This window comes from Bacillus rossius, chromosome 3, assembly GCF_032445375.1.
Source record: "Bacillus rossius redtenbacheri isolate Brsri chromosome 3, Brsri_v3, whole genome shotgun sequence".
NCBI classification, from domain to species: domain Eukaryota; kingdom Metazoa; phylum Arthropoda; class Insecta; order Phasmatodea; family Bacillidae; genus Bacillus; species Bacillus rossius.
In genome coordinates this window covers 3384121-3412022 of record NC_086332.1, presented here as the reverse complement: position 1 = coordinate 3412022, position 27902 = coordinate 3384121, and the positions used below count along the sequence as shown (strand labels likewise).

The 27902-nt window shown below is 41.3% G+C and overlaps 2 protein-coding genes across 3 annotated transcripts in view; one reads left to right on the top strand and one right to left on the bottom strand.

Moving 5' to 3' along the window:
• LOC134530105 (alpha-N-acetylglucosaminidase) overlaps positions 1 to 13957 on the top strand; it is a 45439-nt gene extending 31482 nt beyond the window's left edge. For both annotated transcript variants that reach the window (XM_063364702.1, XM_063364703.1), the window contains 6 exons: positions 1111 to 1197; positions 3777 to 3967; positions 6032 to 6152; positions 6551 to 6644; positions 10659 to 10829; positions 13646 to 13957. In XM_063364702.1, the coding sequence (XP_063220772.1) occupies positions 1111 to 1197; positions 3777 to 3967; positions 6032 to 6152; positions 6551 to 6644; positions 10659 to 10829; positions 13646 to 13794 (813 nt within the window). In that variant the 3' untranslated portion in view covers positions 13795 to 13957. The remainder of the gene's footprint in view (positions 1 to 1110; positions 1198 to 3776; positions 3968 to 6031; positions 6153 to 6550; positions 6645 to 10658; positions 10830 to 13645) is intronic.
• Positions 13958 to 15526: 1569 nt separating this feature from the next.
• LOC134530109 (telomerase-binding protein EST1A) overlaps positions 15527 to 27902 on the bottom strand; it is a 79613-nt gene continuing 67237 nt past the window's right edge. Inside the window, exons 23-25 of the mRNA XM_063364713.1 lie at positions 18330 to 18620; positions 18030 to 18249; positions 15527 to 16729 (exon numbers count right to left, since the gene is read on the bottom strand). Of these exons, the coding sequence (XP_063220783.1) occupies positions 18119 to 18249; positions 18330 to 18620 (422 nt within the window). The 3' untranslated portion in view covers positions 15527 to 16729; positions 18030 to 18118. The remainder of the gene's footprint in view (positions 16730 to 18029; positions 18250 to 18329; positions 18621 to 27902) is intronic.

Here is a 27902-nt window from a genome sequence, read left to right as displayed (position 1 = left end):
TCTACAGTTGAAGAAAACCTTGTTCGGTAGGCACACCATACATAAACACCAAATACTAACAACACTAACACAGGGCAAAGTATAAACTAGGACAGCACAACCATAGATCAATACTACAATGATAAAATTCAAAATTCAAATGAAATAATAATATTAAAAAGAATAAGTAAATGTATCCAAGATTTTTAATAAAGCAAGAAAAATACAAAGTTTATAAACTGCTTTAAATCTAAACTACTGTAAAGTTAAATTAATAAGTTAGTAGAAACATCAACAGAAATTATGAAGCATTCAGTTAATTTACCAGGTTTTGTAATTTATTGAAACTAGAAATTAATCTAAAGACAAAATCATTTATTTGTGAAGTGTACATAAGGTAGATTTTAAGTGACTGTCTGTGGCTCTTCAAGTGCAGTGATATCAAGAATATATTAGCAGTTAATTGTAGAGCTGTAACAATTAATAACGCAGCAGCATCATCAGGATGCATCTTCTGTGCATTGCTTTGTCTACTGTTTGGTTATGCCAGTCTGTTCCAAGGAGCTGTGGGGTCTCACTTGCCAGTCTTTTGGCTTGGACTATACCTAACGACGTGGTGTTTTATTTCACTGTCCCCTATTTCTTAATTGAGAGTACGACAAAAATCCAGACAAAAATTAATGTATATTAGACCTATAAATTTTTAAGGCGATAACATATTTTTTTTGTTTTAATAGCTTTCTCCTCAGCTTGCACCTCAGATGAAAGATAAGGAAATGTCATTAGTAGAGACCTGCAAAATTCGTGGATTCATTTCGTGATATGCTACAATTCAAATAATTATACCTTAGCGCTGCTTCTACCACTGGTTCACTGTTAATCTGGAGTAATGAGGGCCAATTAGAGACCCTCACTCAAAGAAGTGTCGAATCACAGACACTCGGTCGAGACGACTCACAAGTCAGCAGCCAATGTACAGGTGGCATTTGCCCGAGTGTGTAGAGTGTAGTAAAGTCTATCCTGGAGGTCATTGAATCCGCAAATTTTGCAGGTCTCTAGTTATTAGTGATATTTTTTAATGTCGGTTACAAACTCAGTGGCATCGTGACGTGGTGTTGGTGGTTGTTGCAGTCGAGTGTGTACAACTTCACGGGCGTGGGCAAGATGCGTGGCAAGTACATCATCAATGTGCGGCCGTCCCTACGCCTGCAGCCGTATGTGAGTACTTCCTGGTCTCGCGCCTACGCTACCATGCTTGTACCGTCGTCTGTGCGTGATGTGGCACTCGCACGCCCACTGCAAGTTGTGTGCACTACGTCCTCGATGATGGGCATTCGTTACAACGGACACCATGATTTGTTGCTTTTAATTTGGTGAACGGCTGCGAAACTCGTTACCGCTGTACGTAACAAACTACCTTTTGCAAGTCTTAACCTGTAGTCAACAGATTCTCTGTAGCTCGTAAGAGTTAATTTATCCTTAAAACGGTCAAAAGTTAACAATGAGCACTATGTAATACGTGTATAATAAGATCATCAACTTTATTTAAATGTTCACGAAGACTTGCTTGTTTAAAATATCTCATTGACAAAGTTTTTAGAGAGGGATGAACGCAGCTAAGAACAGTCGAGAAAAGACGGGAGGGATTAGCCACGGCCTGTGGCAAGGAGTCGTCCCAGTCAGCGTGGAGTGATTCCGTAGACTGAGGAGAACCAGTCAGGACTTGAGCCCGAGTGTTTAGGCATGCAAGTCTGGCTTCCCAAGCTTTCAAAACTGAAATCATGGTCAGACATGGCAGCAGTAATTTCTAGCTCGTTTACCAAATGAAGTTTGTTTAATGTCATGCTGTAAAACATCATGAAAGATCCAATTAAAAATTATATATACACATGTAATGGAACATTCCTGAAATGAAAATTGGCCACTTCACTACCATCAAAATGTTTATTCATCTTTTTTTTTTTTTTTAAAAAAAAAAAATTGCTGTTCATAGAAATAGTGGTACAGAATATGCATTTCACTATATTACAATCTCTTAACATGTTCTCTGCGAGTGACACACAAGCATAATATAATACTCCTGCAAACACATGTGGCAGATGCTTATGAGCATTCGCGACCTGTTGTGGCACAACGTGTGTTGATCACTTGAGAATCGTTACAGTCATGTGTTTGTTGTTGCACCTGACCAAGGCATCGCAGAATATTTTAACTTTTGCATTTCTAGTTTCTTGCCACCTGGTTGGTCGTATGGTGCCGGAGGAAGCTACTCCAGGACTGTGTAAGGTGAAAAAGTGATGATGGAATAAAAACACACACATACACTCTCGCTCACACACACTCTCTCTCTCTCTCTCTCTCTCTCTCTCTCTTACATCAACATACTCTCTCACACATTCTCTCACTCTCTATTTAATAATTATCATTGAGTTCCCTTGTTTGTCGCTGTTGTCCAATGTCTTCTTTTTTCATGCTTATTGTTTGCAACACTCTCATCATTGTCAGCCCCTGTGTTCGTCTGTGCTGTGATATTTTTTTTTACTATTTCCTTCCACGGAATTCTCTGTACTATCTGTGTACTATCTGTTACCTGGACTGTGGCTGATTTTAGTTTATATGTATATTCATATTTTTTTTGTCAGTTCTTGATATTTCTCTGCAATATACAGTGTAAACCAGCAGCAGAATATGCCCAAAACCTTTTAAATGCATTTTCCTCATTGCTACGATTATTCAAAGAAAGAATTAGTACTTCTATGCATCGCAGCGAACTACATCCTTGCAACACCAAACCAAACTGCTGCTAGTTACAAAGAAATATAGCAATATCCGAAAACACATTACTAAGTTTAGGTAAAAATGAAGCAATGAGACTATAAAACATAAAAAATACAATCCATACCTATTTATAAATTACCATATACTATTAAAAACAAAAATGTGAAGGCTTGTCTGATCACACGACAGTGAAGTCGAACAAATGACCCCAGGACTACAAGTCAGATACAGATACATTGACTATCTCTATTATACTTAGTGCCTTCAATCCAGCGTTCTATGGTTCGGCTCACTCTATGATCCGGCACTAATGAGCCGCTGGTGCATTCAGATTTCTTCGGGTGAATTCTGGCTGTTGACCTTGGTCGCTAGGTTGCACTGCACTGCACGGCACATTTTTAAATTTTTATTTCACTCAGAGTTTATCGTTATTACCAGTTTTAATTTCAGTAGTGTTTCCTATTTTTATAACAGGTTCAATATCACAGTCCACGGGTACCTGGCTGTAATATATTTTCTAGAAGACCAACGCTCATATGTATTATTTTTCTGTAGAGCAACTTGTTTTAAATTCAAGTGTACTCTATACGTTGGTTTTTTCTTTGTTACTCCTGTTAAAACTACATGGGAAGCCTAAGAAGCACATAAAGTTCTGCCGTTCCCGATTACACCCGAACAATTCACCTTCGGCCAACCTCTGGTTTATTTATATATATTTATATTTCTCTGTTTATTTTAATGTAGCTGTACTAACCTAACTAACCATCCATAGTGTTTTAAAGTGTTTTAATGTAGCTAACCTAAACGACCACTTTTAATATTTGAATTAATTTTTCCTGTGCAAAAATAAAACAAATTCCGAAGTTGGCAGAAGGTGAATTGTTCGGGGGTAATCGGGAATGGCAGAACTTCATGTGCATCTTAGGTCTCCCGAACTACATTGGCACTGGATGATCGGGCGTGGCTGTGGCACGTACGTGCTGGCTTGTAACGTGGCAAGCGTGGGGTGTGCTGGCCAGGCGTGGTACAGCGTGCCGGACGTCGGTGAGGCCTGGACCGAGATGCTGCGAGCGTCCACCTCCCTGGGAGCGGCGGCCGCCTTCAGGCATGACCTGGTGGACGTGACGAGGCAGGCCCTGGAGTTGCTGGCCTCTGCGCACTACGTGGCGGCCGTGGCAGCCTTCAGGGCCGGGAACCTCTCTTCCTTGCAGTGAGTGTCCTCTCTCTCTCTCTCTCTCTCTCTCTCTCTCGCCCGTCGTGACTCCCGACTCCTGTGACGGACATCACTCGGACTCCAACAAGATTTGCAAAATGTCACCCAAAATAACAATAATAAACTAACATCTTAAGATTTCAAAAAATTGGAGGGAGGGGGCATAGCAGTAGAGCTGGTACAGGGACGTCTAACCTCCTTGGAACAGGGGGTGTAGGGTGTTAAACTTTTGACTGAAGAAAAAAAAGGTATGATTCATCCCACATAGTTTCAGGTTTATTTCATGTAAACTATAACTGACACATCACTTGTTTTGGTTCGGGGACAGAACTGTGAGTCACAGCAATGTGGTAGCGACGTGGCACTAGTGTAGCGGTCGACAGACCTGGATGTTGGCCGGCTGTACCTCAGGATATTTGAGACGTTAGGTACAGATAATTCAGGATTTGAGTTACCAACATTGTTATCTTATAAAGACTACAAAATTTTTCTTCCACTGGATTTAAGGGATTTTATTGAAATAGGTGTTGTCAGTTGGTAACCGTGGGTGCCACCATTCGGAAGGGCTCGCTGACCTGGCGGAGACTCTGCCCGATGGGGCCGTGACGCGACCCGTGTGGGTGCAAGACATCCGACCACAGGACCTGGCTCGCTCTGTGTGTCAGGCATGCCACTAGCAGTCAATGATCGTAGTTGAGTAGGCTCTTAAGGTGACGCACACGTGTTAGTCACAGCTGTGTTGAACACGTCTGACAAGATTGCTTTTATTTTAAATAGTGCTTGTACACCTTGGTCTTTACGTCACTAATTACTTTAAACAGTTTAAAAGGTTCAGCAGCACTGAATTAGTAAACTCCGCTGTCCAGGTCACCTGGACTAGTTCAGCGTTCGTCATTATGTTTGTAAAAATTAGTATAATGATACATTAAATAATTACGTTGAACAGTCTAACACCTGAGGTAGGCCCCAAAGCAAACGAGAAAGGTTTAAAAATATTGAGCGAAGCGGCCGAGGGAAACAGATCGGTGGAAACAAAGTTGAAGGCTTTGAAGTGCGGTAAGCGCCTTACCTCAGGCGGCAATCAAAGGTTCCAGGGGAAGGAGGGGGGGGGGGGGGGGGGAGCAGCAGCATGCAATGGCCATTAGAAGCGTCTAACAACTGAACAAGAACGAATGTTTCATCAATTTCAAAAATGTGCTGAAAGTTAACAAATGATATCCTTCAATAAAAATAAATCGCAAGCCTTCTTACAATAATATCATGTATATATTGTGTTATATGAATTTAAAAATATGTAGATATGTGGTTCGTAAATTAAAAAATATTTAGAATATAATTCAGAACAGGGTGCATTCCAAAATTACTTGAACCCAGCACTCCATCTTTATTGTTTACCTTCTGAATGGAAACACATACACTTGGAGTATTACATAAAAATAGAAAATGACAATATTAAGTTAACAGGAATGTAGTACTGGCTTGGCCTCACAAACCCGTTGCACATGCGCACGTGTTTGGCAGGAGATTCAAACACTGTAGCGCAGAGTGGAAGGTTGGTTGTTGGTGGGGTACATTGGGTAGTACTGAAGATTTTTTTTGTAATGTTAAATGAAGCTAACAAATTTAGGCAGATAGGGATGCAAGGTATTGTATCTCTTCTGGTGATGACTTGACGATTCAAGGTAAGTGCTAACACTCAGCGGAAATCCTTGCAAAATTAATTACATGTGTATTAACGCATTATTCGGCAATGACATTCAAACGGTTAAGAATTTTATTCCAACTATTACAGTTGTCTACACTTTTAGTTTTGTTAAAAGTAGGCTTATTACATTAGAAAAAAAATATCAATGAAAGGTTTACTTTATTTATAATTGCTTATATGATTATTATTCTTACAGTTTCATTTTTATTTTATTTTTAAGCTGTTGTTGTTAGCCCTGAGCACTATGTAACTGAAGTCTCACTGAGAAACGTTTGAAACTACAAGTGACTTGTACGCACAGTTGTAGTTAAGTCTGGCGTATGTTTAGTTTGTGATCAGGAGTGTCGTGTTGTCAGGACCAACGGGCGGGCAATGCTCGACATACTCTCCGGCATGGACGAGATTCTTGCCTCCAACGAAGCTTTCCTCCTCGGCAGATGGCTGCAGGCCGCCAAAGCAAAAGGAACCACTGATGAGGTGCGGTTCAAGCGTGTAATTCTACTCTTTATAATTAAAGTTTCTGATTTATCGATTTACTGGTAGATAGTTTGCAATGTTATCCTGGTATCTAAGATGCACTTATCTTTCAGTTCTTCAATTCTTTGAAAATGTGGGTGTTAAAATGGTGCAGCAGCCCTCTCCTTGTTGTTTACTAACCCCACAGCATTGCTTGGCAGGCTCTGGGCTCAGGAGGAGCTGTGTGGGATGGTTGTGCTTTGACTTGTTAATGCCCGGTTGACAATCGTCAGCTCGTAGTGTTAATATGGCGGGTGGCAAGCTCCCACTGTTCCTTGTGCCACAATCTGTATTACTTATTCTTTACTCGCTTACGTTTCTCGTGCGTTGAAGGTTCATGGGAGGTGTGACGTGTGCAGGAAAAGCAGCTCTACGAGTACAACGCACGGAACCAGATCACGCTGTGGGGCCCGAATGGACAGATAAGGGACTACGCGAACAAGCAGTGGGCAGGTATGACACTACGTCGTCCGTGCGGACATCGTACTGCAGACGCTTCCGACATTTTAACAGTCGTACTACGCCCAATATCATTGCTCACTAGTAGGAGCATGTATTTTTTTTTTTGCAAAAAAAATATTTGTACTTCAATTAGACTAAAATAAGGTATGAACGCGCCAGCAGTTTCTTCCTTGTGATTGGTGACCGTCTGTAAGAGAACACATTCGTTATATTTGACCGGGCCATTCGGGACGCGTTTGCTACCGCACTGAATAGCTGTGATCCCTGTACCTGCAGTTGTCGTGTACCTGTGTGAAACACAGACAACACTACAATATTTGACCGCACAGGTACTCTTGAAATCTTTTTGGGGAAAATGTATGCTCCTGCTTATAAGTGTTATCAGAGGTACCAAACATTATTTTAATAACACATTAGTAATTTTTGCAATTAGCGCTGGGCGAACCTTGGATTTTTAGCTTCAAACTGAACCGAACCTGTGGAAATTATTTTCGCAACAAACAAACGAACCACATCAGTGACAAAATTTCTTTGGTTGAACTTTGAACAAACCTTTTTAAAATATTCCTCAATGTTTGCATTTCTATGAGGTTATGCATCAAGAACTTAGGTTTTCAGTTTTGGTTACTATAAAAGTAAAAAACAAATTTTTTAAAATCCTAATAGATATAATAAAAAAATTGATGAATTTTGTAATCTTCCGTGAGTTATCAAATAGCAATTGGAAATTGTCATTCAACGTCGAAGCAGAAACACTCTTTGCACTAGCATAAAACTTTAATTAAGTATGTATTTTTGTTAGGGCTGTGTGAATATTCAAATTTTCAAATACGAATATGAATAATAAACCATTGATATTTGATTCAACCTCTAACCTCACTTCAAAATAACTAATTTTTAGGCCTGTGCCAATATTCGAATTTTCGAATATCAAAACGAATAGTTTATTATTCGTATTCGATTCGATTTCGAATACTAACACTTCGAAAAAACGAATATTCAGTCATTTACGAAAAAGGCTGAGCGGGATCACTACATCTGGCCATGTAAAGCCTGTTTGAACACAGTAATTCGGAGCGATAACTAACTTATTTTATGTAGAAAAATGTCGTCAGGTCGTTTAAAATAGATTTGAACTGTCAGCATACTGGATACTGATAAAGATAAATGTGTGTCTGTAAAATCCATACAACCGGGACATTATAGGTGACAGTTTTCAGATTAGAGGGTGAAACATGGTTTGTCGGCACTGTAATTTCGTTCCGAACGTGACGGCGAAAAGAAAGAAAATTGTACAGACCATGTGGAAAACATCTGGCCGCATACTCACAGCAAAGACTCCAAAAGCCTAACATGCTACGTCAATGTTTTTCAATAGGATAATACACAGTAAACGACCGGGTGCAGGCCGCAACACCCCCCCCCCCCCCCCCTCTTCCCAAATTCCTCGCGTAGTGACAGCTCAGGTAATTATCCTGTCCTGCGCGTCAAAAAAAAAAACTCTTGCCAAGAACTTATTTAAAAGCTTGCGATCATGTTATATGGTGTACCAAGATTGTGAAGTAAATGTGTTTTCTATGATGGTAGATCCACGGTTCAAAGATTCACTAATTGAGGATGAAAATTAAAAAAAAATATGGGTTGAAAATTTGTGCAGGGAGGTATGTAAGCTGTGTAAGCTGAACACAGTAGCTGAAACTATAACTGAGACAAGTGAGGCTACAAGTGAAATGCCTATTAAGAAGTCATCTCTGTGGGACTATGTGAAACCTTCAACAGCAGCTCAGTCTACGCTTGCAAGCTATGAAGAAACTATCCAAGGAGAAGTAAACGAATATCTGGCAGCACCCTTATTCCCAAAGAATGAAAATCCTTTCAGTATCTGGTCAGAGAAGGGGCGCAATTGTTTCCGAAACATAGCCAGGGGTGCCCACAAGGGGGGGGGGGGGGGGGGGGGGGTAACGATGCAGACTGCATCATTAAAATTTCAGGGGGGGGGGGGTTAAAAAACGAGAAAAATGTATATATTATTTACATAATTATAGCTTCTAATGTGAAAATACGTTTCTGGTGCTTTGATAATTGAAAGGGATCTTGTAAATCAAATTGGCAACCCCGCACTTTCCTCAACAAAAGCAGTTTGGCATCTGTCGGTTCAGGTTGGAAATATTACCTGATATGACCAAAATTATTATTAGAAAATCAGTTTTAATTGATGCAAAATGTGATAAAATATAATACTAAAAAAGTATATTATTATAAAATAATTGAGTAAATCATTGAGAAAATGGAATAAAAAATTTTGGGGGGGGGGGGGGGTGAGAGTCATAGTGTTTGGGGGGGGGTGGGGGGGGCACCTCTTACATAGCTGTGGTATCAAGAAAGTACTTGCCTATACCTGCCACACAAGTGTGCAGTGAGAGACTTTTCTCAACAGCTGGCAACATTGTGACGTGTAGAAGAGAGAGTCTACTCCCCGAAAATGTAGAGCAGCTTGTGTTTCTCCACAAAAATTTAAATTAGCTTCTATGTAGTGATGTGACAAGACTCTTTTTAATACGAACTAATTATAAAATTGGAGAACCTTAAAATTTTAAGTACTGTCAGTTTTTTTGATTCTACATACATTGTATCAGTAAATATGTACCTGTTATCATATTGTAATGTGATGTGATATAACATGTTTTATGGGATTTCAATTCTCATTCCAATTATTCGAACTCAATATTCGTATTCGAGAATAATTTGGTATTCGTATTTGAATTCGATTCAAAAAACTGATATTCGCACAGGCTTACTAATTTTCATTTCTTTACAAATACTTGACATGGCATACCTCGTGAGTTTGTCATATGTCAACAGCACTGCTGAGGTTGTCATTTGTGCAATATAAATACCCTTTGTTGATGTTTTAATGGGGATTCATAATCAAAAACATGAACAATAAGTGATGCTTCAAACATGCAAAAAATATTGAAAGAATGTTCTCACTACTGTCTTGCCAAACAGTAATGGAAAAATCGTGTGAACGATTCAAAACACGGATCAATGGTCATTTCAAACTTAAAAACAAAATATTATTTGTATTCTTTTCGTCACATGCACCATAACACCATGTGGCAAAAAATTAAAAAAAAAACCATCAACCATAGACTATAACACCACAAAATATGGACACACTATTGAGATGGGCATTAAAAGAAGTAATCGTAATAGTTTCAGCGGCGTACAAATCAATAGTCCAATTGAACACTGTGTGACACAGCAGCTTACTTGCTGCTTGTATCTGTAACAAACCAGACGTTGTGACAAAAAATATTTAAAAACCTAAATAATGGTTTCAGATTCCAGATGAAATTAGCAGAATTTTGTTTTATTTATTTATATATAAAGCAAAACCCCGTATTTGCACTTTTCATGGGGACAAAGTAAAAAAGTGTAAATATGATGTCTATGTGCATGTTTGACAATATTTGTTTTAACTTGGCAGCACTGAATTTTCCAAAGATTGCATCTGACTCATTTTTCCTGAATGTCAATTGTGAAAGTAGTTGTGTTCTTTTAATATAATTATTTTTGATAAAAATCTAAAAATTAATTGAATGTTAAAACGTGATTGTTAATAATGTCAATAAATGTATTGTGTAAGAAAACATCACCATAAAAAGATGACAGTTTGAGATGCTTGAACGTTCACATCACTTACTCATACAAAAATTTTCATGTTCAACTTCAATCGTGAATTACTGCAAGATTTGATGTATGTATTTATTGTTTTCACCATGTGAGATAATGAAATTCTAGTTAATATAAAAAACACAAACACCTGTGACATTTTATTTAGTGTGTTTATATTAACTTATTGTTTCTCATCATAGTGAGAGCAACTTTTTATTTTTTTATTTTTTATTAACACTTCCCTCTTTTGACATTTTTTTCCCCCTTGTCCCTTGATATGTGAAAACGAGGCTCTACTGCAGTAGTGATTGTGTCCACTTGTTTCAGGTGTAATATCCCATTATTTCCGACCTAGGTGGCAAATGTTCTTCAAAGAATTAAATGAATCTTTAGTAAATGGCACTGAGTTCAATCAGACCGTGCTGGATTCACAAATATTGCAACAGATAGAAAAACCATTTACCTCTGATCGATCTGCTTTCCCGATCAACCAGAAAGGTAAGTGAAACAGTGAAAACCTTGATCTCTGTTGCAATAATGTTGGTGTTATGTATTCATTTAAATATTCCTGTAAGGTCCATCTCTAAAATATTCAACCTGAATTCGTTCTTAAAAGCATTGTCTTTTTCCTCCCAAAATTCACTACAAAAAGCAAGATGGATTAATTAATTTAATGTACTCTTTTCATTGACAACATTTAATAAAAATAAAAAAAACATTAACCTAAAGTTTATAAATAAATTCACAGTAATTATTTTTCGTAAAACTTTTTATCTAAATACATTAAAATCTAAAGGTTCATTAAAATTCAAACTGTAAGTGTTTAATTTAGTAATCAAAAGTCAGTATGGTGAATGAACACTTCAACATTGCTTTCTTTGAGGTTCTTGCCTTCTGCCTGTGATGACTAAACTGTAGTGACTAAATAACTGTTCACTATCAAGTGTTTATAGGTTTTCAAAGAGCATGCAGAACCCTTGTGGAAACTGATTGTGAATTATACTCAAAGAAGTTGGCATTTTCAACATATCTATGTGCTATTCTATCATGCAAATCCTTAGCACATCATCTTTAAGGGCCCGCCTCGTCAGAGGTGTATGTGTGTTAGTGAGGCAGGATGATAGGCGCGACGCTCGCTGGTGCTTCTAGCGCGGTGTCTCCTCTGTACTGGCGCGCAGTCTTCTCGTCGTGCACATGATCGGTGACCGTAACATTATATGGCGTAGAAATGAAGGAAAAGGTAGGCGGGGGCCTAAAGGGCTTCATAACATTAGAAAAGATAGGTGTTGACAATATGGACATTTGGGAATAGTTTTCATTAGTGAAATAAGATGTTTTGATTTAAGATTGATGATATTTGGGTCAGTGAAACATTTATTTGAAGTCTTGAATACTGGTCACTGTCTAACATCATTATTACTAAGAGTAGTTTAGTCTGACATTAAAATATTTTTTTACTTTTTATGTGCTTTGCAATGGAATCTTTTCTTTCAGATGCACAAAAACTGCACTTTTATTAAACTCATCAGCTTGTTGCCTAAATAATTAGTACTGCACATGACCGTCGAAACCTTGGCCGCATGCCCTCGCCAGGCCAGCCGAGTGCACGCGCATCATCCCACTACCCCCCTCTATCCTCCTCCGATCCCAGCCACCAGGCCAGCGCTGTGCGCACGGCCCTACAGCCGCCTGGAATTCCTGGAACCCCCAGCCCTCCCTACGTCACGCCCCGGCCTTCAGGAGGGGTATAAAAGGCCGACCCTTGGGCCAGGATGTCAGTTGGTGTCCTGCAGCCCCGGAAGGGTGTACCACGAGGCGCCAAGGACCACCTGAAGGGAACCCCCCCGGTGGGGATGTCCACCTGAACTAATCGGCGCCTTCCCTCCGACACCCCCTCGGAACCTGCACTAATTCCACCAACCAGACCCAACCACACGAGTAGGCAGTCTCGGTTATAATAGGATGTAGAGGGAAGACTCGTCACACGTTGGGCGCCAAATTATTGTCGCAGTACGAGGTGCGCTCTACCAGGTAGCCCTTGGCCCCATTATTGTTGCATGGGGTGGTTCCCTAGTTCCGGGACTGCAGCCTAGTCGTGGCTACTGGAGATAGCTGGAGTGGGGTTGCCCCCAACTGGGGTGTGGTGCGGAGGTACTGGCTGGAAGGGGCCTGCGATGCTCTGGCGGCGGGCTGCTACTGCTGGGTCTCGAGCCTTCTCGTAAACCCAAGGTGCCTCTTCTCGGGAGTCGCCCTCCACTGGAATGTATCTGGGGTAGCACGGGGGTATCTGACTAATCTCTGGGGTTTTCTGGGGGTTCTTCTGGGCTCCTCTCTGTGATTAGGGCATTGGTGATAGTCGTCTTACCCAGGAGTAGCTGAGATGGCGGCTGCAGCGATGACCTCCTCCGGGTGCTAATGGTAGTTGTCCAGGTGATGGCAGCAACGAGGGTTCCCCTGGGATGGTCCCTCTCCCCGAAAGCACAAGGCACTCGGTTTGGAGAAACACCATTTATTCAGTACTGGCACGAGCCGACAGCCTTCCCTCTACAAATTATCTCCTGTTTATCTGCAGCCTATAGGTAGGCAGATCCTGTCACTCTCGCCTCTGTACACTCGACTCGTCTGGCGTCGACCTCGCGAGCGATTCGGAAGACAGACTCCCGGTGGCCGGCACAGTTGCTCGGAATCTTGGCTGAAGTTCTTGGTTAGCGAGGTGGCCCAAGGGCCGGCCTTTTATACCCCTCCTGAAGGCCGGGGCGTGACGTAGGAAGGACTGGGGGTTCCAGGAATCGCGGGTGCTTCCAGGAATTCCAGGCGGCTGTAGGGCCGTGTGCAGAGGGCTGGCCTGGTGGGAGAGGAGTAGGCTGGGTGGCTGGGATCAGGAGGGGGGTAGGGGGGAGATGCGCGCACACTCATCTGGCCTGGTGAGAGAAGAGTAGGCGAGGGGTGGCAGCCACTGAATGGAGTGTGCGCACGTTGCCGCGGCGTGGTCGCCCTGGCAACCGGCGATGGCTGTGGCTGGCTTGAAGATGCCATTCATATCACTCGTACTTACGAAATGGGCAACAAGGAGGCACTCGTGATAACCGGTTTAATTTAGTATGATGTACTGAGATTCCTCTGAATGATTATAGTACCAACATTGGTAGTAATCTGGACTATCATGGATCTAACGATGCACATTCATTCTTTGAGACTGTGACCTGAGTTTAACCGACCGTCATTACTAACTCTTCCTTAAAACATTTATCCTTTTTCTCAGATGTAAAGAATTTTCGCTCAGAATGTGGGTAGAACTGTTGTACGTGGTGCAGGAGACAGCGTGGAGATTTCACGTCGCATGCACCGGAGATGGCACCCGGAGTTCCGCTCGTTCAGCGAGTCGGGGCTGTTTGGCTGCTGGACACAGCTGCAGTACGAGCCGGGCTTCCAAGAGCCGTCCTTCCAAGTGGTGCAGCTGTGACGCAAGTACAGGAGGTGCCTGAGGAAACATTCGCTTGGCACCAACAGAAAAATTCCTACAAAATCGAACTGATTCCTAGTCCTGTAGACGTGTAAAATTGTATTTCAGTGAAACTGAAGTTCCTTTACTAGACAAATGAAAATATAAAAAATTTTAGATTGAATTACTAAATTTTCTTTCTAGAGAATTGCAATATTTTATTGTTTTGTTGAAGCTTGTGCGACATGACTGCTGTTGCATAGTTCTAACAGCATGGAAGGGTGGGTGGTCGTCATGAAAGCTATACAGTAGAACCCCTGTCATACACTTTTCAACGGAGGGCACAAAAATGGTGTATGATGCGAGAAAGTGTATGAAAAGGGAATGGCAAAAATAATTTTTTTTTTCAATCTAGCATACAAGCACAATGTCAGATTAAACTTAAATACATAATGTGTAAATAATTGCATTATATGAAAGATATGAATTCATAATTATATATACATATAATAAAACCACCAGAAATGTAAAATACAGTCCATAATCAAGTAAAGCTGACATGAGAAACAGTGGCCTTACAAAATGTTATGAAGTCCTTTCTTGGAGGGCAGGAAAAGTCACCAAGCCTAAATTAGAAATTAAAAAATTAGGCTATTGTAAAAAGAAAATCAGAAATGTATGCTTGTTTGTTTGTTTTTACAAACAACTTTATGCAACAGAACAATTTTCAATAATATTTTTAACTTGAGAAACGTAAAATACAAAACACTCCGATCGTAAGAAAACAATAACAAACGGGTATATTCAGTTGAAAGATTAATGAATGCACAAAATATGAAATCCGTGCCTTGGTAAAGCGCGTGCACCATTTTCATAATCATTGCTAGTTTGCGCCACTAGTCTCGCTTGGTGCTGGCCATAGATGCTACTAGCGAAGTGCACAGTCTTCCTGATACTATCAATATCTATGGTGGGATAAAGTTATTTTCTTACGTTTGCAAATGTAAACAATGAACGTTTTTCAAAATGCATTAAAACGTAATTTATCAGGAGGAATATAACAAAAAAAATTGTGAAATTTGGGCTTTTACGCTTCGTAAAAACGTATGAAACGGGAAATTAATGATTTTATAAGTGTATGTTCCGGGAAAGTAAACCATTGTAAACATAGTACTTTCGGCGGGACCAAAATTAATCGGCGTATGACACGGGAAAATGTATGAAACGGGAACGTATCATCGAGGTTCTACTGTATATTTTTTTCATGAATTTGCTACTCTTTTGTTTGTCGGCTGCGAACGTTTGCTTATTAATTCTATACAATGGTGGCAAACATTGTAATTAAAACAGTTTCTAAGAGTGCTGTTCTCTCCTCCACGTATACATGCAATTAGGTAGCCAGTAGATAACTTGATAGTAACCTCTTGATAACTTGTGTAATGAACACGTTTTCGGGTTGATTCTAGTCCTGAAAATAATGTCCATTTTTAAGGGACTAAAAAAAAAACTGAAATTTAAATTTATGAATATATGAGATAGGGTTCAAAAATTTTAATGACTTGAGTTAAGCTCAACTAAAAATTTGATAGGAAGCTTAGCTTAGCACAGCGTTATATTTTCAAAGATCAGTTTAGCTCACTTGACTTCACTGAATACCTTAAGTCAAACACACACTACCCAAAATTAAGATAAGGTGAAGTTAAATCTGATCAAAATATGTACTACAAATACCTGAGAATAAGTGCAAATTAGATATGGCAGTAACCATTATTTATTTGAGCAAAATTCACTGTTTTATAATAACTCCACAACTTTTTACAAATTTGTGTTGCTTCCTGAGATGACAATATTACATAAACGAGAGGCAGAATAATGTGAGATGTGAACTACGCTCAAGTAAATCTTCAATTTTAGAAATTGAAGTTTTGTGAACATGATCTAAATGATCCTATCTAATCAGTCTAGAAATCAACATTTGTATATTGTTTCCATAAATTGATCTCAACAATATCTTTACATGTTATGTACAGGTTTAAGACACACAGTAAGTACATATCCAATTTGTTATTGTTCATTAAAAACGTACAGGCAATGATACACTAACATCTGCAAACCACACATGCACAGTAACTTACAATATTAATGACAGTGATGTCAAATTGAATATTTATTCTTAAAACATTTAGTTCTTCATTGCTAAAAAAATGGCCCAACAAACTATTTAGCAGCACGATTCCAGGAAAGAATTTTAATTCATACGTATAAAAATGCAGTGAACACTTTAAAGTTTATGGTGTCAATATATCTATAAATAAAATCTGTATATCTGCACTATTTCTTTAGTCTTGAGAAATACATTATTCAGACAATAAATAATTGCACTATATATGACAATATAAAACTTGTATAGATTCTATCAGTTCATTATGTACAAACAATTCAACACAAACTGCATTGTATATTCAAAATCCATATCACAACAAAAACATTCTTCAAACTGTGATATTTTTTTACAGTAATTAAATGGTGGGAATGTCACCTAATTAAAACACTGACCACAAAATTCAACTAAATACATGTTTAAAAAAAAATTCATAAATACAAAAACAACATAAAAATTTACATGCATACATTTGTTACACACTGACCACACACACTTTTCCAGGAACAATATTTTCTTAAAAGTAAAATGAAACAATTATCGACTTGTTTACCTCATGTTAACCTCTTGCAGGCTTTGTTCTATGCACTCACGAACATGTTGGCCCTCCGAGGAAACTGTAAACTGGCATAAACACAAGAAAGTGGTGATGCATCACAGAAACTGTTGCCTTTGCAGGCTGACACATTTTGTGACAAATTTTTGTTTGTATTTTTCTTCCTAGACAGTGAGGTTTCATGCTAAACAGAGCAGAAGACCCACATTGGTACTGACACGTCTGTAAGATGCAGGAGGCTGCAACAGAGACGACGCCAGGTCAACAACTGAACATTGGCAAGAAGTGTTTCAACATTTACATGGTGGCATTTGCCAAAATCAAACCAATTTGAAGAGCATCAAAACCATGAGAAAATTACGTACTTTTATTTTAATTTAATTATAAAATAACTGGGTATTTAACTATGTTAAGCTTAACTTATGACATTTCTTGGAGTCAACATTTGCAGATAAGTAAAACTATAAGGGACTGAAAAATTTAATGATTCCGAAATAGTGAAATTGCGGAAAATTATGTCAATGAGTGAAAATGATATGTTCTCAAAAAAAAAAAAAAAAAAAAGATATTTCATTAATTAAACATGAAACAAAAATTGTTTCATTGGGCATGATTGCTTGTCTCATACAAGTATCATTTCTCAGTTTACTGTCAGTTCACAATCATCTGTGCAAGCTGCGATCTGGTGAGTGCACACACGTAGAAATATTTTCAGTTGTACCCTAAAGACTTGCACAATTACTTACGCATCAAAGAAACTTACTTGCAGCTTTAACCATTTGAATATATTTAAAATCTGTTTATAAAAAAAAAGTATTATTTTATTGTAAAATGGGAAAATGTAATTTCTCTTCTGATGATAAAAAAATTCAAAGTAAATAATTACTTGCCAGAATTTTCGTAAATGTTTATTTTATTCGAAATCTAACCTGATTTTGTAATTTAACTGTTTAAACATATTTAATTTCTGTAATTAATAAATTAATTTTGTGAGAAACATTAAAATGAAAAGGTAAAACTTAAAAAATATATATCCTAACAGGTATCGAACCCGAGCCCGCAGACTATCAGCCTGTGTATGTTACCACTACACCACGCAGCTGACTAAACAAATGAAGAAAAAATATTGGTTAAATAGTCTCTTTGTTAGATTAAAACTGCGGTAAAGTTACAAGTTATTTCTAGGTATTCAAACCCTACAAAGCTTCCAAATAAATTAAAAATCTTAAACTTAACCTGACATTCAAAACAAAATTTTTTTTTTTATTAAATATAATCTGCTTTTATACGATACTCCCATCTAATCCTATGTTACTGAAGGGGAAAGCTACTACAAGCGCCATTAGTTCGCAGGCCGCCGCAAAACTTCACCGAGCCGACGGAGAAACAAGGAAGTTGCCAGACCAATCAATATGACCGTGGTGAATACCGAATCTGAATGCGGGTTAGCTTATTACTTTCTTTATTTTACAATTTCCTGCATTTTCCCTGCTAAAAGCATTTGACCCAAGTGGGAAAGTACGAGCAGCACATACGTACCATGGGTGCCAGGGGCGGCGACGGCGGGACGCACTCACCCTCCTGCCCCAGCCAGCGTGTCGTCACAGATGTCGAGGGGGGGCCGGGGTTCAGCCCAGCCCTGCCCACCGCGCGAAGTCGGGCACCTCTCGCACCGGCACGTGGCGGGCCAGCGCCTTCACGCGCAGGTTGCGGTCCTCCGTGAGCAGCACCACGTCGCGCAGCAGGCGGCGCGGCTCGCCTGCGCAAGGCCCCAGCCCGCCCTCAGCCGCCTGGCCCCACCACACGAGCCGGCCGCTCACCTCGACAGACGAGCCTCACCTGGCTCGCTCTCCTGCTCCGGGCAGCGGCACAGGCTCAGGCAGGTGGCCAGGACGCGGTCGTCGTTGCCCTGGCCCGGCTCCGTGTCCTCCTCCATGGTGATGCCGGCGGGCGCCAGCACCGTGCCGCGCGACGTGACGCAGCGCACGCCCGCCTGGCGCGAGCGCAGGAAGGCCAGCGCCTGCCTGGCTCCCGTCGCCACCCGCGCGGCGTGGGCGGGCTCCACCGGCGCCAGGGGGAGCACGTCCCTGTCCCGCCCGCCCCGCGCCAGCCCCTCCAGCTCCTTCAGCACTGCGCAGCACACACGCCCCTCGCTGCGGCACACTCCAGCTTACTGGAGTCGCAGCACTCCTCCCCGACCCGGTGCCAACACTCACTACACCCGTGCACTACTGCTTCAGAGAGACTGAGGAGAAGACCAGATTGTTTTACACACCCGTTCACCCCGTCCAGTCTACTGCATTGTATTTTCCGATCCATCCCCGTCCCGAGAACCAGAAAAGCAGCAAGACACTCTTTTTTTTTCCGTCAGTTCCACGTATGTTTGCGCACCCTCACACAACGCGAACATGTGATGGTTTAATTTTTACATTACATTTCACTTTCCAGTAGCCAAATGCCACTGCAGCCTGTTGCATACCTGCCAACCTGCAGAGGTTGGTAAAATATTACCCGTAACTTCAGTAATGTTTTTAGAATACAGTTAAAATATGTAAAAACACAAATGCACATGTACAGTTAACATGGCTAACGGCCGCACCGCTACGCAGTTGGCAGCGGGGCGAAGGGAGAAGTCCTGGAATGGAACAGGTCCAGGAACAGATCCTAAAATAATCCAAGTTCATTCTATCTGACTCACATTTACCATTTAGACAATTAGGTTCCTAAGTATGCTACAGGGCAATACGAAATTATCTCGCAAATTAAGCACCAAAATAAATGTTAAGAAAATTAAATACAGAATATTTACAAATGTCCGCCACATCGTGTAGTTTAGCTAACATTAAAGTAATTATTATTTCAAATTAATTTAGCTTTGTTCACAGTTTTGTTTCTTGTGTACCATCAGAATAGTGTTTTGTTGTGAACCCTAGCCATTCTCATCTCGCTCATGACTTTGTTCTCCAGCTTACCTCGGATTTCACCACCATCCACAAAATAATTCAGTTTCTTAGATTAAGGGCATTTCCCGCTGGCTATGTGCTTTTTAGCGTGCGATTTCCTACACAAGTCATTCTGTCCAGTATGCAAGATTAAAAAATCACAGCACCGCGGCAATGTTTTCGGTTTTATATGTGAAGCATTAACATGTAATACGTCTTTGTATGACTTGCTGAATGTAGTCTTGTACCTAGTGCTTGAATCTACTGCCAATTTGTTCACGTATTAACATTGTGAAAAAAAAATTTGCAAATCAGATTCACAGTTTAAACAACACAACTTCAGCATCTCTAGTCTCATTAGAAAATGTTCAAACAGAAACTAAACACTCAACACAAATCAAAACAAAACAAATACGGACTAAAAAATTAAAAAAAATAGTTGGGAGAGTCGTAAATTGGCCATCAATATTGACCTTGCTACAGTAGGTAGAGAGCTGAATAAAAGGAAAGTTATTTTATTTATATGTTCAGATTTCATTTGGAGAAATTTATTTTAAAACAAATTAAACCAAAACCTAATACTTATAACTAATTCCACAGAAATTCTATTTCATAATTGTTTTATATTATTACTTTTAAAAATAAAGGCGAATAAAAATTAAAACTTTAAGTGTTGAATTGAGTCATCAAAAGTCAGCATGGTGAAGACTTCAATGTTGCTTTCTTTGAGGTTCTGCCTTCTGCCTGTGATGACTACATTGTAGTGACTAAGTAGGTCAACATTGTAGGTTTACAAACAGCATGCACGACTGCTTGTGCAAACTGATTGTAATTTATACTCCGAGAATTCTGCAATTTCAACATAGCTATGTGCTTTTCTGTCATGCAAATCCCTAGCACATCTTTCAGGGCTTCGTAACTGTAGAAAAGATAGGTTGTTGTTAAAATGGAAATTTGGGAATAATTTTCATCAGTGAAATAACATATTTTGCCATGTTAAGAATGATGATCTTTGGATCAGTCAAAACATTTATTTAAAGTCTTGAATACGGGTGCAGAAGGGTCACTGTCCAACGTCACTAATACTAGAGTATATTTATCTGTCGTTTACATGTTTATCACTTTTTAAGTGCTTTGCTATGAAATTTTTTCATTCAAATGCAATTCAGCACATCAGTTGCAGTATTTACACACTAGTGTAATGGCATTGGATGCATCAACTCTGTCACTTTTAACTCATCCGCTCGCTCATTGGCACTAACCAAATTTTTGTAATTTTTTATGTGGAGCAATCAACATTATTTACATGGCCTATGTAAAAACTGCAAGCAGGCAGTTATAAAAAAATTAGTTTGGTCGCTGCAGATAAACGACATTCAGAAATGTAACTAAATTTAGACGCAGTGCGCGTACGCAGTTTTTCAACTAAGCTGTTCCAGCCCTGTAACGATATGATGATGGTTCTCTGTAGGCCTGTGCGATTATCAGTTTCATATTTTGAATCAAATACAAACACGAATACCAAATTATTTGCAAATACGAATATCATATTTGAATAGTAAGAACAATAATTTAAATTCCATTAAAAAAATATTTTTACACAGTGAAACAACTTTTGGAAAATTAGATTAATAATACTATAGTCAAAAGTTTGTTAGGTTAAGTCAGCTACAATATTTATAATGAAATTGTTCGTTAAAGTGTAACGTGATCGCGATTTTTTCAGGTCGATACTTGGAACTACGTACTAATTAGAGTGGTGTTAGTTATTAAAGTACAAACACGAACCAACGATACAGGTAATTCTCAAGTCTTCGCAATTGATTGATTGTTGGTGTGCGTAAAAATTGCATGTAAACACATCAAAGTGAGCATTTTAAATCTAGGGGTAGTAAAAAAAAATATAGAGCCTCACCACTAAATCGCAAGAGTTGAAAGGTTTGCTGTTGTTACTTACCGAGGGCTGGCCAGCAAGGCGGGCGGCAGACGTAACAACATACAAGCACAGCTCACAGTGCTTTAAACGCAACACTGAGGCATTTCAATGCACACAATTTAAACCTTCTGGCAAAGTCATTTGAAACTCAAAATTGACATAAAATGTGAATTTTTCAATTTAATAAAATACTGACAAAATCTCAGAATACTGACAAATCAAAATTTATAAAAGAACTTACACAGATTTCAATTATAATTTGGGTACGAAAATTGCAAGAAAACTATGAAAACTATGAAAAATGTCTTCATACATTTTTTTTTTTTTTTTTTTAGCTATTGTTTGGTTTTTATTTCTCTGTACCTTAGCTTATAATCAAAAAATTTTAAAAAATTATTTGAATATTTGATTCCTCCTCACTCCATAGTTACATTTGCCTTCTACCAAATGAAATCTCTAAAACATCAAATATTTTAATTTTTTAGCCAAATGTACTTTTATGGCATTTTTATTGTGTTATAGTTTAGAGTAAAAACTTTGTTGCTTATGGAACTTGTCATAGAATTTAGGTACCTTCTTTTAAACTAATTAAATGCTCTAACGACTCATGTTGACTAACACCACTTTCTATATAATTAAAATATGTATTTCTATTTCATTCTAACTGTTTGGAGTGTGTATAGTGTACATAGGTATTTAAGTATTTTTGCTGACTTTACGTGTGCAACAAATTTGAGACTGAACATTCGAACATTTGAATTCCCGCGCTGCACAAGTAGCAGCGCCACCCCTTCACAGTTGGCCACCATGGTTCCAGAGTTGGCAACACTTCCAAGGTTGGCAGCGCGTCGAACTTCCGTCAGGAAGTCAGTTCATCGTGTGCTTTCGTGATGGTAAGTGTGGCTATCGGGCCCGCTCACCATTGTTTTTTGTCTCGTAACGCAATCCGTTGCAATCGTTGTTTGTACAGTCAATTATTTCGCGTGATGCGAACATTTTGGTCCTCCGGGCCGGATCTATTTGTGCCGGCGTCGCTTTCGTTGTTTCGGCGTGTCGTGTGCCGCGTGGTGAACGTTTTTGTGTGTAGGGCGAATTTCTTGGGTATGTAATTTTCTCTAACCTTTTGTGCTTCGTTGAACGTTGAGCTTGTCTCCGCTGTAGTTACTCGTGCGTCACCGAGGTAGCATTTACCGGCATACTTCTCACGTGGTGGTGTTTTAGGTTATGTGTTGAGTCATTGTACTACGTGACTATTTACTATGGCGGATAAACGGTCAGCGCTGATACGCGTGCGCATCGCAGAGAGTCGCCTGAAGCGGGCATTTGACCTTTCTCAAAGCGCGCGTGAGGACCCCTCGCAAATAAACTTATTTCTTGCAACAGTGCGCGACTTGGAAAACATAAAGGAGCAGTTCGAAACTGACTGCGTCGCGGTGGAAGCAGCCATCTGCGAAACAGATGTGGACGTAGCTGAGCACGCTTCTCGCATGGAAGCTTTCGATGATAAATACTTACAAATCAGGGCCGTTGTAGCCGGCATACAGGACTCAAAGGTACAGCCCTCCAGCCAACCACAGTCTCAGGTGAGCAAACAACGTGTGGCCCTGCCGAAGATATCACTTCCAAGTTTTGATGGTAGTCCACAGCAATGGCCCAACTTTTCGAACTTGTTCAGTACACTTATCACCAATAATAGTGAGCTTTCCCCTGTAGAAAAGTTAGCCTATCTGAGATCTGCCCTCAGTGGAGAGCCTTTAGGGATGATCAGTTCCTTGACTATGTCCAATGCCAACTTTGATGTGGCCTGGAAGCTACTCGCAGGGCGGTATGAAAATAAGCGACTTGTCGTGGCAATACACGTAGATGCACTCTTGCACGCACCAGCTGTTACCTCTGACTCACCTAAAGCACTACGCCAATTGTTGACAAACATCACTGAGAGCATTTCTGCCCTGACGGCACTGGACGTGCCAGTGACTCAGTGGGACTTGATCCTGCTTCCTATCCTATGCAAGCGCTTAGATTCTTTTCTTCAGACACAGTGGGAAATGTCGCTTACTAATGAGTTCCCTACAGTGAGTGATTTCGTAAAGTTTTTGGAAAAGCACTGTCGCGCTCAGGAGGCTGTTGCTCAGTCACGTGGCAAGTCGTCAGGACTGCAGCCGCCCATGAGAAAATCTTCTCCACCATTCGCTGGCTGGAAGCAATCTCGTGGTCAAGCGCTGAATAGTTTAGTCAGCTCCTCACAGACCTGCGGTCTGTGTGGTGGCCCACATGCTCTTGTAAAATGCAGTAAGTTTAATCAAAGTGACCCTAAAGATAGGTATACCATTGTGAAAAGACAGGATCTGTGCTTGAATTGTCTTTCGCCTGCACATCGAGCCAAAGGTTGTCCATCGTCAGCATTTCGTCATTGTGGAGCTCGCCACCATACTTTGTTACATTTTAAGCAGCAACCACCCGAAGGCAGCTGTGCATCTCCAGAAGGCTTCAATGCTTTGTCAACAGAAGCTAATTCTGCGACAGTTGCCGTTACCGCCGCAGCCCCCAGCTGTTCTAAGACTGTCCTGTTGTCAACTGCTCAGGTAAACATCCTCGACCGCACTGGTACACCATTTGTTGTTCGGGCACTGCTTGACACTGCTAGCCAAGCTAGCTTCATTTCAGAGAAGTGTGTTCAGAACCTGCGGTTAACAAAAAGGGGGGCGCATTTGCCCATACAGGGCTTATCCAACACCCCTGTCAATGTGGCCAAATCCTATGTTTCAGTTGTTATCACACCAGTTGGCATCTTAGCGTCTCAGTTTGCGCTGGATGTTTTTGTGCTTCCTCGTATAACCAGTAGCGTGCCAGGTACAAAGTTGTCTGATAGGGTTCGTAAATCTGTGGCACACTTGCACCTTGCTGATCCTGCCTTTGACACTCCTGGTCCAGTCGACCTACTTATTGGTGCTGACCTGGTTCCGTATTTAATGAAAGGTGGAAAGATTGATGGGTCTCCAGTGGCTCTAGACTCTGTACTAGGTTGGATCCTGATGGGGAAGGTGGAAATTGAACAGACTTCAACCAACATGACATCCCTTTGTGTTTCGCTGGTGACCTCTCATCCCCCATTACCTGATGTCATGAGAAGGTTTTGGGAGATTGAAGAATTTCCCCTTGTGAAGCATCAGTTTCCCGAGGATGTACACTGTGAAGAGCTGTTTGTGAAGTCTTACACAAGGCATGAGACCGGCCGGTACAGCGTTGCGTTACCGTTTGGTCAGCCTGAGCCAGAGTTAGGGTCCTCTAGATCTCAAGCCATTAATCGTTTGCTTCGCCTGGAAAGACGTCTCAAAGGGGACCCTGCCCTCAAGCAGAAGTATTCCGAGTTTATGGAGGATTATCTCGCGATGGGCCACATGGAAAGAGTCGCTGAGACAGAAATGGACTGTGCCCATGCCTTCTATATACCTCACCACGCTGTCGTGAAACCAGACAGCTCCACTACAAAGGTGCGCGTTGTTTTTGATGCATCAGCCAAGAGTTCCACAGGTGTGTCGCTTAATGATACTTTGTTAACAGGGCCAAAATTGCAGCAAGATATTTTTAATCTACTATTGAGCTTTCGTTTACATGTTGTAGTTTTCACGGCAGACGTAAAACAAATGTATCGCCAGATCCATGTCCATCGTCATCATCAGGATTATCAACGTATTGTGTGGCGCTCTAGTGACGCAGCTCCAGTCCAGGACTACAGGCTGAAAACTGTGACCTATGGAGTGTCTTCAGCCCCATTCTTGGCACTCCGCACTCTTAAGCAGCTGGCTGAAGATGAGAGAGAACAATTTCCCACTGCCTCTCGAGTGTTGTTGTCGGATGTTTATGTGGACGATGTTGTTACGGGTGCGCCGTCTGTGGACTCTGCAGTGGCCATGCAGCAAGAGCTCATCAAGCTTTTAGCGAAAGGGGGATTTCAACTCCGAAAATTCATGAGCAACCATCCGACACTCCTGAATTGGCTTCCTGCTGAGGATATTGAAACCCTCCAACCGTTAGCCTTGGATCAGGACAGCTGCACTGTAATCAAGGTACTGGGACTACAGTGGAACCCCACCTCCGACACATATTCATACAAGGTCCGAGCCAGCGCCTGCCCTGCGACAAAAAGGACAATTTTACGAATGTGGCAAGGATTTTCGATCCTATCGGTTGGTTGACACCTATCAGCATGTTTGCAAAATGTCTCATTCAAGTCCTTTGGGTTCAAAATCTCGACTGGGATGCAAAACCACCACCAAACATATTAGACAGCTGGAACAAGTTCAACAGCCAGCTCCCTCTTCTGTCTGCACTCAACATCTCTCGCCTTGTCAGGGGAAAACAGGGCTGTTCCTATCAACTTCATGGATTTTCAGACAGTTCAGAATTGGGTTATGCAGCAAGTGTCTACCTTCGTGTGGTTGATGTTGATGGGACAATCACGGTACACCTGCTCGCTGGCAAATCTAAAGTAGCCCCTGTCAAGGCCCAGTCTCTACCTCGGTTGGAGTTGTGTGGAGCTCTTCTCTTGTCTCGGTTGCTTCATCACATGATAAATGTGCATGGAATGGAACTTGAATTCACCTCCATTGTTGCCTGGACTGATTCACAAGTAGCCCTAGCGTGGATCCACTCTTCATCTCATGAGTTAAAAACATTTGTGGCAAATAGGGTTAGTGAGATTCAGGACCTGACCCCTTCAAGTTGGTGGAGGCACGTGCGTTCAGAACACAACCCTGCTGACTGTGGCTCACGTGGATTGTTACCTGCCCAGATACTTGACCACCACCTTTGGTGGACAGGCCCTGCATGGTTGACGTTACCTGCAGATGAATGGCCTGCAAGTGCTTCGTGTAGTGACATTTCCGATTTGGTCCAACAGGAGAAGAAGTCGTTGGCATTGGCAACTATTCTGTATACTGAAGACATTGATTCACTGGTCGAACGTTTCAGCAGTCTAATGAAGTTACTGAGAGTGACTGCCTATATTCTGCGTTTTGTTGCTAATTGTCGTCACTCACAAAGTGCTCGTGAATCAGGGACCCCGTGTCCTCGTGAGTTGGAGACTGCCTTAAATTTCTGGATACTTCGAGTTCAGTCGATGGTGTTCAAAGATGACCTGGCCTCTTTGAGAAAGAATAAGCGAACCTCACCACAGATACGGAAGCTTCATCCTTTCCTCGACTCTGATGGGTTTCTTAGGGTGGGTGGCAGGCTTGACCAGTCGAAGCTCCCGTTTCAACACAAACACCCGGCCTTGCTTCCTAAATCAAACCCCTTGACGAGCAGGATTATACAACACTATCACAACGTCAATCAGCATCCCGGGATACAAGCACTTCAAAGTATTCTTAGAGAGAAATTTTGGATTCTCTCAGATAAGCAGGCAATTACCAGCTGTGTACACCGCTGCTTGAAGTGTTTCAAGGCACAGCCACCCACTTTCACACCCCTCATGGGAAGTCTCCCGGCCATGAGAGTTCAGCAAGTGAAACCATTTTCGAAGGCCGGCGTGGATTACGCTGGCCCCTTTTTCATAAAACTGGCTCGTGTGCGCAAGGTCACTCTGCTGAAGGCCTATCTGTGTATATTTGTATGTTGTACCACTAAGGCGGTTCATGTGGAGTTGGCGTCTGACCTGTCGACTGAGGTGTTCCTTGCTGCATACAAACGTTTCATCGCCCGCAGAGGGAGATCCTCTGACCTCTATAGCGATTGCGGGACGAACTTTGTTGGAGCCCACAACCAGCTGACAGAACTGCAACGCATGTTGTCATCCTCATCGCATCAGCAGACCATAGTGGATTGTTTAGCTCCTTTTGGAGTGAGGTGGCACTTCAACCCTCCAGCCGCTCCTCATTTCGGAGGCTTGTGGGAGGCTGCAGTTAAGGCGTTCAAGTCACATTTAAATCGGGTCATTGGTGAACAGATTCTCAGCTTTGAGGAGCTCTACACGGTCGTGGTCCAAGTGGAGGCCATACTGAATTCTAGGCCACTTTGTCCATGAAGTTCCGATCCCAATGATCTGCGTGCTCTCACCCCAGGACACTTCTTGACCATGGAGCCGCTGGTGTCGCATCCTGAACCCGAATTGGAACAGGTACAACTTAACAGACTGCAGCGTTGGCAACTAGTATCGCGGTTGCATCAGGACTTTTGGCACCGGTGGCACCGCGAATATCTGCACACACTGCAGCAGCGTTCGAAGTGGCAAGATCAAACGATAGCTATCACACCAAACCAATTGGTGTTGATAAAGGAAGATAGAGTACCTCCCCTGCAATGGAAGTTGGGACGCGTCCTGCATCTTCATCCTGGATCTGATGGTGTGCCTAGGGTCGCTACAGTGCGTACCACCTCTGGGAGTCTAAAACGCCCTGTAGTGAAGTTGTGCCCATTGCCTCTTGAGTAGTGTTGAAATGGGTCATTTCAAGGTGGGCGGAATGTTTGGAGTGTGTATAGTGTACATAGGTATTTAAGTATTTTTGCTGACTTTACGTGTGCAACAAATTT